Source organism: Acomys minous (genome assembly GCF_964271855.1).
Source record: "Acomys minous genome assembly, chromosome: 6".
In the NCBI taxonomy this organism is placed as follows: Eukaryota; Metazoa; Chordata; class Mammalia; order Rodentia; family Muridae; genus Acomys; species Acomys minous.
In genome coordinates, this window is record NC_140487.1 from 5,720,498 (window position 1) to 5,739,788 (window position 19,291).

General features: G+C 41.2%; 1 protein-coding gene across 22 annotated transcripts in view; it reads left to right on the plus strand.

The window, feature by feature from the left end:
* CADPS2 (calcium dependent secretion activator 2) overlaps positions 1–19,291 on the plus strand; it is a 506,252-nt gene extending 486,961 nt beyond the window's left edge. For 13 of the 22 annotated variants that reach the window (XM_084784357.1, XM_084784359.1, XM_084784341.1 and 10 more), the window contains 2 exons: positions 14,743–14,847; positions 18,264–19,289. In XM_084784357.1, the coding sequence (XP_084640483.1) occupies positions 14,743–14,847; positions 18,264–18,437 (279 nt within the window). In that variant the 3' untranslated portion in view covers positions 18,438–19,289. Of the gene's footprint in view, positions 1–5,089; positions 5,156–14,742; positions 14,901–18,263 lie in introns of all 22 variants that reach the window. The other 9 variants (XM_084784353.1, XM_084784339.1, XM_084784354.1 and 6 more) reach the window with 4 other exon arrangements.

The window sequence follows — 19,291 nt, forward strand, 5'->3', positions numbered from 1 at the left end:
CTTTTTCCCCAGGACCCTAACACTACCCAGTTCTCTAAACCTTGGCACTTGTATTGGGCGTGCCCAACTGGAATCCCCTTGAAGAACCTCGTTTTACTTTTCCTGTTGCTGAAGGCACACCAGGGTGCAGTATCTAATTGGCAAATCATGCAGCTTAAGCATTCTCTTGTGTTATAAACTGATTAAATGCTTAATTGTTGAGGAGTTTCATCTCTAGGAGTTTTTTTTAACGTTGTTATGTCTTATAAAATTAAATGAAATTATTTAAATGATAGGTAATCAGTTATACTCATCCAGATGCTTTTATAAAGGATTCATTCCTAAAGGCATGGCATGAAAAGAATTCTTTCTAGTTCAACAACAACAACGACGACGACAACAAACCTCAATTAAACATTTTGAGCCAAACTAACATTTACTATATAAGTAGGTTCAGTAACCTATTTGTGTTATCACAAAGAGTAAAACATGAGAACAACACAAGGAAAAATGATTTCCAAATGAAATTAATTTTGTTCTTAGAGTCTCTTGTCTCTGGTCTCCTATATAAGAAGGAGGGAGACATGAATGCTCAGGATATGTTTAATCCAGACTGTCAACCCCATTGCCAAAATCTCTTGGTCCAAGATTTCATTATTTATGCTCCATAACACCATAACTCCATAACACTGCTCCTGACTTATTTAAAGATTCAGTCTGTTCCGATATGACTGCCCCACGAATAACGTACATCAACAAAGCATAGGTAAGAGTGGCTCCTCAGCTGGGTGTGATGGTGCACATCTGTAGTTCCTGCACTCACAAGGCTGAAGCAGGAAGACCTAAAGTTCAAGAGTGCTCTTGGCTATATGGAAAGACCCTCAGAGACAGGGAGAGGGAGGGAGGGAGGGGGGAGAGGCAGAGGCAGGGGGGAAGAGAGAGGGGGAGGGGAGAGGGAGAGAGAGGGAGGAAGGGGAGAGAGATGGGGAGAGGCGGCAAGGGGGGGCGGGGGGGGCAGAGAGAGAGAGATACACTGACCACTAGATAAAATTGTTCCGGTTCCATGATGCCTTTGGGCAGGTACATTTAGAGTGGGCAGTATACGTTTTAAGTTTTAAGCTGTTATTTTTTTTCTTTTTTTCCCCCCTCCTTTATTAATTTATTCTTGTTACATCTCAATGGTTATCCCATCCCTTGTATCCTCCCATTCTTCCCTCCCTCCCAATTTCCCCTTATTCCCCTCCCCTATGACTGTTCCTGAGGGGGATTACCTCCCCCTGTATATGTTCATAGGGTATCAAGTCTCTTCTTGGTAACCTCCTGTCCTTCCTCTGAGTGCCACCAGGTCTCCCCGTCCAGGGGACATGGTCAAAGGTGAGGCACCAGAGTATGTGAGAAAGTCATATCCCACTCTCCACTCTACTGTGGAGAGTGTTCTGTCCATTGTCTAGATCTGGGTAGGGGTTTAAGGTTTACCGCCTGTATTGTCCTTGGCTGGTGCCTTAGTTTGAGCGGGACCCCTGTGCCCAAATCTGCCTATCATAATGTTCTACTTGTAGGTTTCTAGGACCCTCTGGGTCCTTCTACTTTGCCTTTCTCCCATGATTCTCTCATCTAGAGTCCCACTAGAATGTCCTCTCCTCTGTCGCAGTTTCCTGGTAAGTGAAGGCTTTCATGGGACATGCCCGTTGGGCTAATATGCAGATATAAGTGAGTATATACCATTTATCTTTTGGTAAGAGCTTTTTACTTCTCTTTGTAGTCAGCCTTTATAAGGAGTGTGAGATGAGACTGAATACAGTGAAAACCTGTCTTTGTCCTCTCACATTCCAATTCTCTTATTAAAGATATCTTCTCTTGCGTATGAATGTCAATTTAAATATAATAGCAGCCTCCCTCTTTCTAATTACTTTCTTTTACTTTCTAATTACTGGGCATTTGTTCTAAAGTCTACCTAAATTAACATAGACGTCTGCTGACAAAGATTCTTTTTTCTCTGTAAAAAAAGTAGATTAATGTAAAGCATTCTGTCTTGGCCCATTATCTGCATCCAGAACTTCTAAGAGCAATCAGAAACAATGCATGCCATGACACCTGTGTGGTACACATGACACCTGTGTGATACCCATGACACCTGTGTGGCACCCATGACACCAGTGTGGCACCCATGACACCAGTGTGGCACCCATGACACCTGTGTGGCACCCATGACACCTGTGTGGCACCCATGACACCTGTGTGGCACCCATGACACCTGTGTGGCACCCATGACACCTGTGTGGTACCCAGTTCCTCCACCATTAGCAGGAAGGATGATAATGCAAGTACAGCAGTGTGTTTGAGGAGCCCTAAAGAAATGTGGTTCTATTACTATGCTGCGCACCTTTTCTGCCTCAGTGTGTGCCAGGGGTTGATTTTAAAAGTTCACTGTCTGGGTTTTAGAAGCAGTCTCTTATTTGTCTCATGGTCTGTGCTTCAGAGCTCTCGCAGCTAGGTCAACATTTTGTTTTCCAGATGTTGTTCTGTTTCTCCTGCGTTGTTTTACACATTGCAGTTGAATACTGGTGCTGTTTTGACCACTTTTAAGACACTTGCAAGTTTAAGACACTTGATGACTTTCCTCAGCCTCAGACCTCACTTTGCTTTTAAAAGCATTCTCACAATGCAGCATCATGGCTGTCCTGATCACGTGTGTTAATAATCCTCATTTTAATGTCATTATTAGTAAGTGTAAGAATTTATTTTAAAAGCATCTACTTGTGATGTACAGTGTATGCCAAAATAGCTGTGGCAAGTCTGGGCGCTGTCTGAGAGGCCAAAGGGCCTCATGTGAATCTAAGCTGCAGCTGAATCTAAACCCGAGAAACCTGAGATGAGCGTGCCTAATTGCCTCAGAGAAACTCAACAAGGAAAAAAAATGTAGCTTGTTGATCTTATTTCTTTGATAATTCAAAAGAATCTTCAAGACATACATGGACTTCTTAAACTTCAGTTCTTGAAATGTGATCGTGGTCCACAATTGTCACTTGGCACATGCCCAGAAACACACATCTTTGCATGAGGCACCTGGACATCTGTGGCGGCGCTGGTAGAATCAGCTAATTAACAACACAGGCTTAAACAGGCGCCTCATCTGGCACTGCAGTTAGTTGCCTGATGGTGCTCAGCAGGATTTGGTAGTGCTTTTTATTTTTCTATCCTAATGGTCTGCCGCCCGCCTAATTTTGCCTTATTGTCAGTCACTACTTACCGCAGCTTGGGGCCCTCCCAGGAGGCTAAATTATTATCAAAGGATTAGGGCCATGTAGCCTTGCAGTTCTGACATTTCTGATTACTCGTCTATGCCAGAACACTAATTAGCTGTGACTAATTAAGAAAAATGCCCCTGCCATAGAAAACCATTTAAAAGAACCGAGAAGGAGAAAAGCAATTCAAAAGCTGAGCAGTGCTCAGCTTTGCTGATGCTCTTTAGATTTCCACTAGAGCCTTAACTCACCTTTAATTGTGCTCAGAATTAAAGGGGTGCGGGGGGGGGGGGGAGAGACACTTGCAAACTCATGGGAGATATTTTTGCTTGCATAAGAAAAAAGAAATGCTGCTTATACCCTCAGAAATGCTGGACTTGTCTTGAACAAACAGCAGGTGACAAGGTTTTCACGTCGAAGAAATGTTCCTAAACTCTGTTTGCAGAATTGAATATCTCTCTCACATATTGAAGCTCCTAACAGAGGTTCGCTATTGAAGAAATTAAAACAGTGTTGAGCTTATGCCCAGCGGTAGATGGGCTGTAAGCAATATGTGGAACCGTACCAAAGCGACTTAGACTGGTCTTCTGCTTCCTTTGCCTTAGGCTTGTCTGGAGGTCCTAACTCTTGCGTGTAGAGCCTGGTACATGCTGGCTTCTGACAGCTGACGTGGCATGCCTGCACAGCATCTGGCCACCGCCGCCTTATTATTGAAATGCCCAGGCTCCCCCAGCTCTCCTGAGACCCACATCTCTACCAATTGACCCATGCGGTGTTTGCACAGAACTCGGAGCTACTCTCCTTCCTTCCGACTCTAGCTTCATAAACAAATGAGAAGCATGGCTCCAAGGCCAGATTCTGTAGTAGCTTGTGGCTGCCCTCCTGTGAGTCGCTTCCCTGCAGCCCCTCTGCAGGCTTGGCACTATTCGCTGGTGGGCACAGGGGTGTCAGTCAGGTTGCCAATATTGGCTAAATCCAAATTTGAAAATGAAAATATCGGTGAGACAAAGTAGCCTTTTGGCCAAAATCATCATTTGATGTACTTATTGAATGATTTGTGAGGAAGCTAAATTAAAGTATGATTCATAAAGATGCTTATTGACAACTATCCTACCAAGAGTTTTTATTTCCTAACCTCTGCCCATGCCTAGAAAAGGTGAAAAATCTAAATTCTGCTCTTAATGGGAGCAAATTACTTGGTTTGTGAAAAGGGAAAGTCCTAACACTCACATCGTCTAAATTCTTCATGCTCCGTTTTAAGCTCACTTCCCCCTCTTCCTCTCACTGGAGAACAAAAAGCAGGTACCAGTGTCCTCTAAGCAATAATCCTTCCTACGCATGAAGACTGTCATTAAGGTACCCGTCATATATGCCTACTCCTGGATAAATAATCCTTATTTGTTTAGCTTCTTGTCACAGGCCTCTCTCCCAGCCCTTTAATCATTGTCATGGCTGTGCTTTGAAATTTCGCAAGGTGTTCACTGTCATGCTTAGAGTAGGGATAATGTGCAGTATCTAAATGCGGCTGGGCAAGATTCCTTCAAGCCTTATTCCTATGTATACACTGTGATTCATAGCTCTCCCATATGTACGCTCTAGCATCTCTAGAACTTTCTTCTACTACTGTAGTTCTTTCTGTTGACTTTCCTCCTAGCCATTCCCATCTGCACTTGTTTCTCGGTGTAGCATACCCTCTAAGATGTGTATCATGCATATGGAGAATGTAAAGACAAACCGCCATGTGTAAAGAATCGTGCTGAATATTGGGAATCAAAGGTTAGATGTTAACTTTATCACACATAGTTGGGTTCTCATTGGAAGATGCGCCAACCTCTCTTGTTTATCTTTTTTTTTTTTTTATGTAGCCTGCATTTACTGGTCACCTCTACACAGCATGCTGTACAAACAGCTGGGAGCCGAATGCTACGCAGGTACCTGCCCTGAAGGAGTTTATACTTTAAGAGCACACAGATCTTCATGAGAAACAGTTAATCCCCATGTACAGTGTCCCACCATTTCATCTGCATGGTAGATATTTGTGACATACTTACAGACGGAAATGCAGCTCAGGACTAAATTGAGTACCCTTTCAAATGACTAGAGAGTAATCGTCCATGTTAGTTCTTTATGTATTTCTCCCTGTGTTTCAAGTAGGTGGTTAGAAAACTGCCAGAGACTTAGCACCAACACAATTTGTACCCAGTCTGAGTGTCGATCCACCAAATGAGGAGACTAAAAGGCCATACTGTGGTCTCCCTCCTCTACCCTCCCTGGGTTCTTCGCTCAGACTCCAAGAGTGCTCTCATGCACCCCGCCACACAGAGAAACCTACGCCTCCACAGCACTAGAAACGGCTCACAAAGTTAACGGGCACACAAATTTCCCAGATGTGTGTTTTTCCCAACTCGATCTTCAGAGATGCCAGAGGCTGAGATACCTAGAGTAGGTCTCGGTATACCTGGGCATGTTCTGGAGCAGGTCTCGGTATATCTGGGCATGTTCTGGAGCAGGTCTCAATATACCTGGGCGCTTTCTAGAGCAGGTCTCGGTATACCTGGGCACATTCTGGAGAAACAGCTTCAGTCTTCGTCCCTTGATTCTTGGGTGACAGTCTGGAAGCTGGTCCGGAGCTGAACATTCCATCTTACCAGGCAGTGCTAGTGTAGCTCCATGTATTAATGCACAAATACAGGCATAGAATTTTTTTTTCAATTTGTAACACTTCCCCCACACATCACTCATCACCCAACATGAAATGATGGTCACATTTTTAGCTCTGTTTTAGTCCTATGGTCCATTTCTTTAGACAAGTACAATTGTCTCCTTGATAATTTCAACAACCTCAGTGTCTGTTGGACTCTTGCAGTGCTGGAGGTCAAACCCAGGGCCTTGCTCCTGTATGCAGGACAAGTACTCTACCAACGGAGCAATTTATTAGGTCCCTATTAAATGATTTTTCTATTAACAAAATGTGATTCAAAACTTAGTGACTTTGGTTCTGACACAATTATCTCTTTTTTCTATAGAAAAGCCTTACAACTATTTTATATATACAAATAGCATTTTATATTTTCTAATAGGGAAAACCCAACACATTTGTAATTTATGCTGTGTTCCAAACACTTTGCCAGGGCTAAAGAGAGCACTCAAAGTACGGTTCTGTGGCTACCGCGTGGCTGCTCACACCCAGTGGTAGACTTATTGTGCATTATTATTATCGACACTTGGCTATAAGATAAGGAGCATACAACTTGAGAGCACCTAGCTCTCCCTGGTTGGAGACAGTATTGTTTTCATAGCAGACAGTGATGAGCTGAGCCTTCAATGTGAATATGAACGCGCATAGCCAGGGAGATGATGTTGGTGATGAAATTCCAAACCAACATGAGTGACAAGCTGAGAAACACCCAACCTAACACAAAGCCATTGGTTCTGTGGTTTGATGCATACCCACTGTGGGGATGCAACAAGATAGATCCAGAGGCAGCCAGTTGCTTCAATCCCTATATACATTCAAGACATGATTTTGGGATGTTTCCCATGCTCTATTTTTAAAAAAAAAAAGAAAAGAAAAGAAAAAAACAAAAAAATTCAAATGAAAAGACCCTCAAACAGCAAATTCTCAAGCCTAGATCTTATCTAGAAATTAAATTGTACCATTTAGTATCAATTCTTGAATCTTTTTGTATCTTACTATGTCTTATGTTATTGATTTAAAATAGGATACTGACTAGAATGTTATATATAGTGTGTAAATTGTCATCCAACCGGAAAAAAAATGACCCTAGTGCCCAAGAAAATCATTCTTAAAGGATTTCTGTGTCCCAGACTATTACAGACTTTATTATGACTGGATAGCATACTGATTTCTGCCAAACCATTCATTTGTTTTGTGCAAATGGTAACCAAAGCAGTATGCCTCACATCATTTGTCCCTGAACAGAGTGGAATAACTCATTTTAACTTTATAACCACTAGCCTTTTAGCATCAAGAGAGCCACAAAATAAACTTACAGAGACAGCTGCCTACTTTCTATAGTAAATAATGTAAAACAATACTGATCTTGATGCCCTATATGTAGTGTAGAAAGGGCCTTTGGGTGTAGTGAAGTGAAGAGGGTTTGGGATTAATTACAGAGCAGTGAGCTAAGTAGAGCCTCTGCACCTTGCACGGTGTGGAGCTTGGACTCTGCTCTGAGGCTAAGAAAGCCTATCTGAAGACTGTCTCACCTACAGTATCCACAGAGAGTTGAAAAGAGGAAGTCTGGAACTCCAATGACAGGGAAGTCTGTTTCTACGTGCAGCAAGTGTCAGTGGATGTCAGTACTCCCTTGTTGGCTCAGTTTACCTTTTTCCTCCCTAAATAAAATAAACCCAGTATGTAGGAGGAGGAAGCAAGGTCAATAGTTCAAGGTCACCTTTAACTCTATGTGGAGTTCAAGGCCGTCTTAAACTTCATGAGAATAGATAAATACATTAGAAAAGGAAAATCTCATAAATTACTAAACATCAAAGTGTTACTTTAATATATTTTAGTGTTTTTAAGCATTAGGCAATAGGGCAAATACACTTCGCAAGGGGCGGTTATATAAGATTTAAAATATAGCAGTCATTTGAGTATCCTAATAAGGAATATGGTTCTTCAAAGAATTTCCTTCCTTTCCTTACATCGCACCTTACATTAGCAGGTTTGTAGATATTTTTGCTGCCTGACAGTGTGGGTTTCTTCAACGTTAAGGAACTTGGGTGAGCATCTTTGAAATGGTTGAGGAGAACCCCTTGTATCTGTGCTCAGTACTTTGTCACAATCAGCCAGCAGCCACCAGGAATTAAAGGGGTTGTTTTCTTATCTTTATGCTAGGAGCTTTAAATTGTCTTCAAGAACTGAAACTTTTTGCTAACAGTACAAAAATCTAGCTTGTTTCCATAAAGGAAGCACAATAACACAAGTATACTTTGGAGCCAAGTATAAATTAAAAATCTTATATGAAATATAACTCTGAATAAGTAAAGTATTTAATCTAAATCCAATTTTCAATTCATAAATATGCAAATATAGTAATAACAGCTACTTTATTAGTGTTAATAGTTGACTTTAGTTCATTTTACTTGCACTTGATATAAAAAAAAGTGTTGTGTCTTTATAACCAGGATTATAATAATAGCATGTGGCAAGAGAAGTAACTCGGATAATAAGGTGCTTGCTTAGCAGGCACAGAGCTCTGGGTTTGGCCCCCAGGACTACGGTGGCACAGCCTACAATTGTAGCCCAGAGGTACAGAAGGGAGAATCAGAACTTCAAATTTACCAGTAGCTGCATAGCAAGTTTGCGATCACACTGAAGTACAGAAGACCCTGTCTCAACATAATTTGTAGTAATATAAAATAACAGCAATAAAAGCGATAACCCAGCCTTTCACTACTCACTCCTTGCTACACATCATCACCTCGTTCTTATAATATCTGTATTTTATTAAGAACAAGAAATCGATTAGAAACAAAGTAACAAACAGTAGAAATCTATGGAACTCAAAACTTTCTTGTTTCTTTATTCTGAAAGAATGAAGCTATATCCAAGCCGCAAATTAAAAAAGAAAAGAAAATGAAACAATGAGAATTTGATTTTTTTTTTTCCTTTCAGTGTAGTCGCATATGGATGGATTGTGCCTTTTCCTGAAACAATCAGTCTGACTTCACAGTATTTTTTTCCCTCCCTGGGAATAGAATGCAGGGCCTCACACATGCTAAGCATGTGGTCTACCTTGAACTCCTTTCCTAGCCCCCAAATGCCCAGCATTTCTAACAGCCGTTGTGTTAGGCTAGCTCCTATGATCTGCACCTCCTCATACAGGTGAGGAAACTGAGGCACTGACAAGTCATCCAACCAGCTCACTTAAGTAAATAGATAAGAGGCTTGTGCCGCCTTCCTTCTGCCCTCCTTCCGGGGGCTATTTTCTTCTTCTCTGGTGTAGGAACGCCAGCCCTCGGCTGCCATGTCCAGGAAATCCTCCGTGCTCCACCCCGTCCTCCATGGCCATCTCTGTGCCTTGTCCACAGGGTTATCATGTATCAGCCGGGTTGAACACATCCTCTGTTTTCAGTTGCAGTGAGCTGGTTTCAGTTTCCCTTGCATGCAGCCCTTCATTCTTTTCTAAGCTGACACACAGCTGTAAAGGCTCCTCTGCTCGAGGCTGAAAACTGTGCTTTGAGATCTGGTCTGTGAGCCTGCATGTGATAGCTTCTGTGGGACGCCTAGAATTGGGGCGGGGGGGGGGGGCCGGGGAGTGGTGGGGGCGGCATTACTGTATTGAAGTTACATTAATATCAAATTTGCATTTGGTTGTTTGGAAATGGGAAGTGGGTGAAATAGAGCCATAAATTTAGTTATTAAGTAGATGTGCTGCTGGCAGAAGTAACAATAGGTACCCAATAGAGCGTGCGTGTTTTCAGTGTACTGCCAAACCTGTGGGGCACCAGTGCCTCTAAATGTTTGTTTCTCTCTAGAACCACTAAGTGGTCCTAAAGGGTGCTTTATAGTTCTCACTCATACCAAAGCCTTCAGCATTTTTTAAATTTTTGCTTGTTCTTTAATTCAGTTGAGCTATTGGATTTTAAAGTTCACGTTTCCTAAAATGAGACTTCTCTGTGTTTTATTCCAATTCAAGCCCAGTAATCGAGTTCTTTTAAAACAGCTTCTCCCACTCCGGGAGTCTAGTAGGTCCACCACACCTTCCTGCCCTGGAGAGTGCTGGTCCCTCCTTCCTCCTGCCTCTCTCTCTCTCTCTCTCTCCCTCCTCCTGCCTCTCTCTCTCCCTCCTTCCTCTTGCCTCTCTCTCTCCCTCCTTCCTCCTGCCTTTCTCTCTCCCTCTCCCTCCTCCTGCCTTTCTCTCTCCCTCTCCCTCCTCCTGCCTTTCTCTCTCCCTCTCCCTCCTCCTGCCTTTCTCTCTCCCTTCTTCCTCCTGCCTTTCTCTCTCCCTCCTTCTTTCTGCCTCTCTCTCTCTCCCTCATTCCTCCTGCCTTTCTCTTTGCTTCTTCATTTTTTTCCTTCCTCCCTCCTCCCTCCTTGCTTTCTGTTTTCCCCCTATTGAGATAGCATAGCTAGGGAAGGATGAAAATACACCAACTAGTTGTGTCAATTTGTAATCAATAAAAATCTAAACACTTAAGAGGGGGGGGAAAAACCCACATCACAGATGCGTGCCATGGCAAAAGCAGCTATTTTTCCCTTCGCCATCATCATCAGAAGCTACATTCTGCCAGAAATCATTTCCTTGAGGCAGCCTCGATATACAACCCCTATGGGGTCTTGTGATTCAGATTTAGGAATATCAGCCACAGAGGGTCTAAAGGCATTGTGCATTAGTGTGTATTGAGACCTCGCTCCAGGTGGCAAGCAGCTGGACTTTCGGGAAAAATAAAACTTCCAAAATAAATGTGAAGTGCTTGTTCCCAGGCGATAAGTGTTATACTTAATGGAATCATCCTCCAAATGTTATAAATGAGGCAAAAGGGGGGAGGGGAGAGATTGTGCATATTTAATATATTTGTTTTGTATCTCCTTTAGTCAACAGAATAATGACATTCCTTAACTACTTCTCTTTAACTTGCATGAAGAAAGCGCGGTATGTTGCTAAATCTCCTTTCACCCGCTCTGTGGAGAAACAACTTTAATCCTTGTTAGAAAATTGCCGAGTCTGAGGCTGACAAAGAGCTCATGCCTGTTCCATTGTTACTGCTCCCGAGCCCCAAGAGCAGAGCCCTTTACAGCTGCGTGGATCCCGCCCGGCTCAGCTGCACTATTTAGGAACGGAGGTTTGTCAATTTCTATTGACAATGGAGAGAGATTTTCAGGGCCTGTAGCAGTGCAGACACAGTTGGGGATCAATGCCAGCCATTCAGCCTGCACCCTCTTTCATTGCTTTGGTTTGTTAATTCAAGACTAAAGGTCCGCGGAGGGGGTTCGGGGTGTTTAAGAAAGCTGATGAACTGCCAGCGTTTATGGCCCCGGTGTGGCAATTTCCATAGTCAGTGGCAACTCCTGGCACTGAGGGAGCTGTGCCCTTGTTGACCCTTCTGTTATTAAAAATGCACAAACGCTGCGCTTCTCAATATTTCCACACTCTTTCATTGTCAATACCACCTTCTGAGCCCTTCAGCTTGTTGCTTGCTCTAAAGATCTTCTTAGATTGGGTTTGAAAACTTCACCTTAAACACTAGATTAGACTGATGTTCTGTTTTCCGTGCTCCTGTTGATTTGTTGAACCTTTCCAGGGCTGGGAAGCAAGTAGCAGCTTGATGGGGAGACGGGCTGCTAATATGATTTACCAGTCTACAGTCATGCACAAGAAGTGTGAATAAATACCAGGGTCTCACAGAGTCAGCCTCACCCTTTCCTCTTCTTTTATTTCTGCTTTAAAAGAGATATCTCAAGAAAATGAAGTGAGTGGTGCGTGCCCTTATAGGAGTTGAATGAACCACGAAAGGAAAAAAGAGCTTTTTTTTTTTTTTTTTTTTTTTTTTTTTTTTGGTTAAAGTGGTAGGCTGCTATCATGGATTGCTGTAGGGGGAGAGGGAATGTAAAATATACAGTTACTGCCTTATTCCTGCGTAGACCAAAGCAAAGAACAAAACGAAAACGTCATTCCCTGGGCTTTGGCACAGGTGGCTGCGCCCTTCTTGGGAGCTCCTGAGTGGGGGAAGCAAATAGTCGCATAAGTTACTTTATAAAATTAACTTTCCCAAAATAAAAAGGATACTTCCTAACATTCTGTCTCTCTTGCATATTCACCCAAGTTTGTTTTTGTTTGTTCCTTTGTTTCATGCAAAGGCTTGCTTGGGTTTGATTTGGTGGGGCAAGTGAAGCTTACCCAATTTTGACCCTTCTCAAAATGAAAACGGGAGGGGAGGGCGATCTATTGTGTCTCCCACCCTTAGAAAAGATGTGTTAACTCCACTGTCAGAAACATGAAGCGGCGAGAAGTTTCTGTTGGGTGGCTTTGCTGGGGTGGGAAGAAAACTCCAGTTTCACCCCAGACAGTAAAGCTGCCGAGGGGTGCTGCTGTCACTAGCCGCCTCTTCATGGCGGCAGCATAGGCTGAGCCTTGAGCCCCAAGCCATTTTCTCAGCCTAGCCACAGTTATTCTTCAGACTTCCTTGGCTGAAACCAAAAGCATGCATTCTGAATGGATAGGACAACGTTTCTTAGATATTTTTCCTTTTAGATCAATGTTTGCCTCCAAAATAAAGTGACAAAAAGTAGCTTAAGCATCTTCCTTAACTGTCATCCTGTTTGTCTCAATTTCTGTAGTTACATTTAGGCTATTTTATTCTCAACTTCATTTTCTCTTAATTTATAATTTGGGCACTATGTTAAGAATGTTAGATTAATTATAATGCCTGTGCTCTATTAAGTGTCGTTTCCCTTACAGCATTATTGTGTCATTTATACATGATGGGAAATTAAGTTAAACTAATTTGAAATTATATAAGGATTTTAAAAAAATGTTTACATTGGGTGGTTTTTAAGGGAGTACTTCATTTCTCTCAGTTTTATATAGCTCGCCATCTACCTATGTACACTAGCATACTAACTTCTACGTTGTACTAGCCTATATATGATGTATAATATTTTCTCCCAAACAGGAAAAAGAAATTTTCTGTCCAATACAAAGAGACTAGAATTTTTAAAATTCTAATCTATGTTAACAGCATTTTAGGTTGCAAAGTATCTGGTCAATGTGGTGTAGGAGTGGGGTCTTAGTGTTGTGTGATAACTCAGTATTAACAATCACACTCAGGTGTTCAGCTACATTAAAACAGAAGCAACTAAGCCTAAGTAATTTGGAATAAGTGAATGTAGAATTAATGTCAGAAGGAAAAGGTAGCATGTTCCCATAAAAGATCCTGAGGCTACACATACCAGTTGCAGTGCTGCATCTACTAACAATGTATTTCATAAAAATTAATGAGTGTAGGTATCAAACTTTATAAAGCTTTTTGATATTATTTTGACTTGTACCAAACTGTAAACAAAGTATTCATTGGGAACAAACAATAACTACTTAAATCTCCATCTATTCTGAAATGTAAAACTTGGCATTTTCAGTAATCTGCTTGGTCATATTTAGTAAATCAGTTTATTTCAGTTTGCTTGTCACATTTTATACCTGCATCTACAATAGAGTAACAAATAAATAGAAATAAAGTGTGCAATTAACTCATTTTTTACACATACTTAAACTACCATTTCTTACTCTGCTACAGTATATCACCATTAAATTATCAATAAATCCAAATCTGAATGAATTGTAGACTTTCAGTCCCTATGATTTCTTAGAAGTTAAATTTTACTGTGATATAAGGAGAAAAGAGTTTTTAAGATCTGTCTTTGGACATGCATAAAACAGGTACATATGTGCTGTGTCGTCATATTTATTTATACAAGCAGCACACAAAAGGTCTTTCAAAGGGCTTCTTTCGTTTTGTAAATGCCAAATCAATGTTGATATTTCTCTGTTACCTCAGTGAGTGGCAGCATTGTTACATCATCATCAACACCTGGCTCTATCATATTATCACCGAATCTTTGATAGTAATGTCACAATTCATATCAGATGCCATTTTTGAAAATAGAATACAAAAAATATTTTTATGTTTTTTTTTTCTGCTCAATGTACATTACATTGTACAGAGCAGGAAAGTGCCTCCATGGAATTCCAGGTTTTTTCCCCCTCAATAGAGTTGTAATAAATGGAAAAAATGTGAAGCCTCAAAAATACTTGTTAAGTGATGTAGATCTTCTCCTTTCATAATCTGGGTAGCAACATCTGCTTTGTTGTGAGTCTTAGAGCATACAAGAGTTCCGTCTTGACGAGGCTCCCTCCTGTAATGTCAGTAAATCTTGATTTAAGTAGTGTTAAAACATCTTGGCAATTGCTTCACAGCTGACTTACACAAAGGCATGACCGAGGCTCAGCATTTACGAACCTGTAGATGCTTCTTGCCGTCTTTCCAATTGTTACTTCTAGGCACTGACATCATGACTTATGTTCTAACAGTCCTAACTAACTGTCTGAATTTCTCATAGCATGAAGACCAATAGGAAATTTCCCTCTGAAAACTATTTACCTGGTGGTTTTTTCCCCTGCAGCTTGGCCATTCATCCATCCCATAATAATGTGTTTAGTGCCCATTGTGACTTACAAATTGCAAAGCAGGCCACTAGGCTGCAAAGTGCAAAGGCACGATTTCCAAAAGCACGATTTCCCTGCATATGTTACAGCTAAACACTGTAATGCTAATTCATGTCAAGAACGGCCTAGGTCAGCCCAGCAGATTTGCCAGCAAAACATACAATTCTGTTAATAGGAAATTATAGCATTATTGACTTCAAGTGCTGATCTGTGGTCATTTCAGAATGCTTCATTACCCTCTCATTACTGAATCTGTTAAATGAATACTGCAGAGACTGTTTTCCTTTTTTGTCCTCCTCCCCTCCACCCCCGTCCCCGCTTTCCAGCAATGGTACAGCAATTCTATGAAAGTCATTTGTGTGTGGCTGGCTGACAGACTAGACCTCCAGCTTCATATTTACCAACTGAAGACGCTCATCAAGATCGTGAAGGTAAATGAAAAGTGTTGAAACGTGAATTGCCTACCAAGCTGTGAAGATCAGTGGTAAGATCCCACCCCACCAAAAGAGAAAATTAAAAAAAAAAAAAGTTTGCGGAGGTGAGTGTGTGTAAGACAATGTGCATAAACCCACCAGCACGTGTACTTAACTGTGCTAGGTCCACAATGACTTTACATTCGTTGACATAAGAATAAAGTCCATTCATTTGTTAGGATGGCGTATTGATCATGAGGGCTTTTGAATTGTACTTGACAATGAAATAAAAGGAATGTGTGATTTCCCCATGCACTATTAGAAAGTTACACATGGACATGGCCCAGATCCCTTCGAAAAAGATGCCTCTTCTTACATGTAGGAGATGGTCATTTTGACTGCTAGAGATCATCCAAAACTGCTAATCCGACCTTATATGCATTCAATAGAGCACTTGGACTTTTGTTCTTCAAGAGTAAAATGTACTAGCATACATTTTTGTCTTTAACAACTGAGAGCTTTAAAATATCTATTCAACGTAAGTTTTCACTTTGTAAATTTTAGTGGAAGCAAAAATTAACTTCAAGTTTAACTTTTCTCAAAAAATCAATTGTTTTGGTATCATAGCTGGAAACAAGCCGAGAAGCGGGGGTTTCATGCAGACCTTCCATTTGGTGCTATTTAATAGTGGCGCCTATGTATATGTGCAAATGCTACTTAGGGACGTACTAGGTCAGGTATGTGTGATCGCACACACGATGCTCCTCAGTGTGCCAATCTGACCTACAACTATCAGCACCCCCTCAGGACTTGTCAGAACTACAGGTGCTTTGGTAACCGCCTAAACCTGTGGAGTCAGGAATTCCTGACGCGACCCAGCGATCTATAGATTAACAAGCCGCCAGAAGACCCTAACCCATGCTGACGTTTTCAGAGTAGCACGGAGTTACATCACTAAAAGAATAGTCCGTGCACATTAAAACTGTTACCACCGTTCTCTCGGCTCCTGCGGTGTAGCTCAGATACAACCTGTTTTGTGCCACCGACACACAAGCTACCACAAGTCAGAGCCACAAATAAATCCAGCTCCAAAATCATATTTGGGCCATTTGCCTCAAAGTAGCAACTGGGCAGTGCTGTAATAATAGCAGTGATGATCAGTGACCAATAACAAGTAAGGTTAGTGCCACTCGTGACACTTTGAGTGCACATTTGAGCTTTGAGCTACACATTACATTTAAAAAACAAAGTATCCTCCACACTGCGATAAGCTCAGCTGTGGCATACTTCACCTTCATTTCTTCCTTGTTTCTATAAATGTAACTTGGATGGCTTTCAAGTGAAGTTTGTTTTGCATAAAAGACAATCAGGATACCGTGTTTACCTTACATATGCAGATATCGGTCGATAGCACAGTCTATGCTGTGACTTAAACGGGGCCAGCTGCCTGTCTTCACCAGCAGCCGAATTTCCGAGCTCTTGTCTGTCATGCTGAGTGTGTCAGAGTCATATTCTTTCTGCCAGCCATTAGTTGATAGAATGCTAATATTTTTGTTTTAGCGAAATTAAAACGCTCTTGTTGGTTTGCTTGGTTCGTTGTTTGGTTGGTTAGTTGGTTTTGTTTCGCTTTTCGAGAGACAGTGTTTCTCTTATAGTCCTGCTTTGTAGACCAGGCTGCCTGCCTCCCAAGTGCTGGGATTAAAGGCATGTGTGTGTGTGTGTGTGTGTGTGTGTGTGTGTGTGTGTGTGTGTGTACATGACCACACCCGGCATAGTAATGCATCTTAACAGATAAAGAGCATGCACCATTTCTCAGTTTATTGAGATATGGTTGACAAAAATAGTCAGTCTGTAATGAAAGGATACAACATAAGGATAGCTAATAACCTATACACAAGCTATGCTAAGAGAACACATCTTCTCATAAGTGAATATTTTATTTAACATGAAAGCACAGTTAATACCTTTGTTAAGTATTACAGCAGCAATTCATTCTTCTCTAGTCTATAAATAATGAAAAAGTATTAAGTATACAATTAAGTTTCATAAATGTTTGACTTTATTTTGACTTTTTTTTCCTGTGCTGGAGATTGACTCTTCAGACCTCATTTGTGCTAGTCAAGCACTTTGTCACTGAGCTCTATCCTCAGTTCACTTCTTGCATTTCTTATTTTGAGACATTGTGTTGCCTAGGATAACCTCAGACCCTCTCTGTCACAGAGGCAGATCTTAAACACCCATGGGTCATCCTGTCTCAGCTTCCCAAATACCATGGACGGCAGACCTGTGCTACCAGCCCCGGCTCATGTTTAGCTCTCCACAAACTCAAAGCTTTCCTGGCCTTGAACTCAATTTAATAATTAAAATTATTATGTTTTTGTGTGGCGAAGACTAGGGTGAACTAATCATTTAGCATTCTAACCATTTCCCTTACTTTGAATATGAATTAACTTAAGCCAGTTCATACACAGATTCATCAGTTCTTTAGAACTGATTTTGGTTTTGTTCATAATAATAATTTTTGCTCACTATAGTGATTTTGTTTTTAATAATCATTTTCCAATGAGCTCCTAAGAAGGATTAAGCAAATTGTGAAGGCTGCTTAAGTGTCCCTCCCATGCACCCAGATCATTCCGATTTGGCCTGCGTGTTCCAGCACATTTCTGCATTCCAGCCGGATCCACTCAGCCTGACTAGACCCAACTCTCTCTTCCTCTTCCTACCGCTCATAGGCATGGCCATTGTTCTAAGCCCAGGAAGGCCTGAAAACGATGTGGATCAACATCCACTCTGTCCACTGACAGGACAAAGTAATTGGTTCATTCCTTAAAAAAAAAAGAAAATACCAGTAAGACCAGTAAATCTAGCAGCAGAAAATTAAGTCTGTGAAATTATGTGTGAAGGTTTGACATCAGAATGAGTTCTTTGAGAAGGGGAAGAGTAAAATCTCTGAATAATCGAAATGGCTATTGACTAATGTCTTCCGTAGAAGCCTCCAACACCTGCCCCTGAAATAATATATTTTATAAAATTCAGTATATTTTTCAGTGTTAAAGGAGAGACTCCCTTTTTGGAAACCTAAGAAGTCCTTCCTATTGGAAATGCACATAAACATATCATGTTGCCTTTGTCACAGACTATTTGGTACAAACTGTGCAATTAGTAATGTTTGGAGAAGGGGAGTTAATTTGTCATCTGGTAGTCACAACATTTTGATCCACCCGTAGGATTGTAGCTTGAGTAGCACTATCCAAAGTCACTCGCTCTGCTTTCTCCTCAGAAACACACAAACAAGATGGTTGATGTGGGCAGCCACGGTTGGAATCCATTAGTGGATTTTCCCCATATTTCTAAAATGGCACTCGAGTATACAAACATATGCCTGCATGCACAGGTCTTAACTAACCAAAGCAAATGCTCTGTTCTTCTTGCAGAAAACCTATAGGGATTTCCGATTGCAGGGTGTGTTGGAAGGAACGCTGAACAGTAAGACATATGATACTCTGCACAGACGTTTAACTGTGGAGGAGGCCACAGCCTCTGTTTCAGAAGGAGGTGGGCTTCAGGGCATTACTATGAAGGACAGTGACGAAGAGGAAGAAGACTGAGGACTGACGACACACGGTTCCACAGAAGGAAGGAAGGAAGGAAGGAAGGAAGGAAGGAAGGCCGGCCGGCCTCAGCACTGTGTTGTCCTTGGACTTACTGTCTTGGCCAAATAAAAATGCTCTGATTTCTTTAGAAAGTGAACTTGGAGATAAAGAGAGAAATGTGAAGTATTTTTGGAAAGAAAACCATATTTATATGTATAGCTTGATCTAAAATTGGCTGTGCTCGTGACTGGGATGTGAACTATTCTTGTCTTTTTATTTGGTCTTCTTTCTTTGTCATTGTTTTTGTTGTTGTTGTTGTTGTTAGTATGTTCGATCTTTCTGTTTAGTAGTCATATCAAAATAATGTCTTTTGTGTCATATGAGATATGTGTCTCCCATGATACAACATCATGAAGAGAAGCCATCTCTGGTCACAGCATCACCTCTGTTGTACCTCTGTCAAAATGGTGTGCCTACCAGTTATAAGTTAAGTACGCAGTTTGTTCTGTAGTTAATTTGCAGGTGTTGTGATGTGTATAAAACTTTAGCCTTGGTTTTCATAACTCTGAATTTGTCTACAGGTGTAATCCTGGACTTCAAAGAGTGTCATATCCAAATGTAGACTAGATTATCCACAGGCTTACTTCCTGTTTCTCTCTGAACTGTGTTTTCATGTGTATAACATCGCCAGGTGTGCTTTCATCAACATACTGTACTTTCTAAGTGTAACAGCTTGCTGGCAATAAAAATCCATTCAATCATAGCAAATTCTATGTTCCTTAAACTTAGATTAAATGCAGTAAAAGATATGTGCAGTACCGCAAACATCCCAACTACCTGACTCTGTGTTTTTTATTCCATGATGCTTT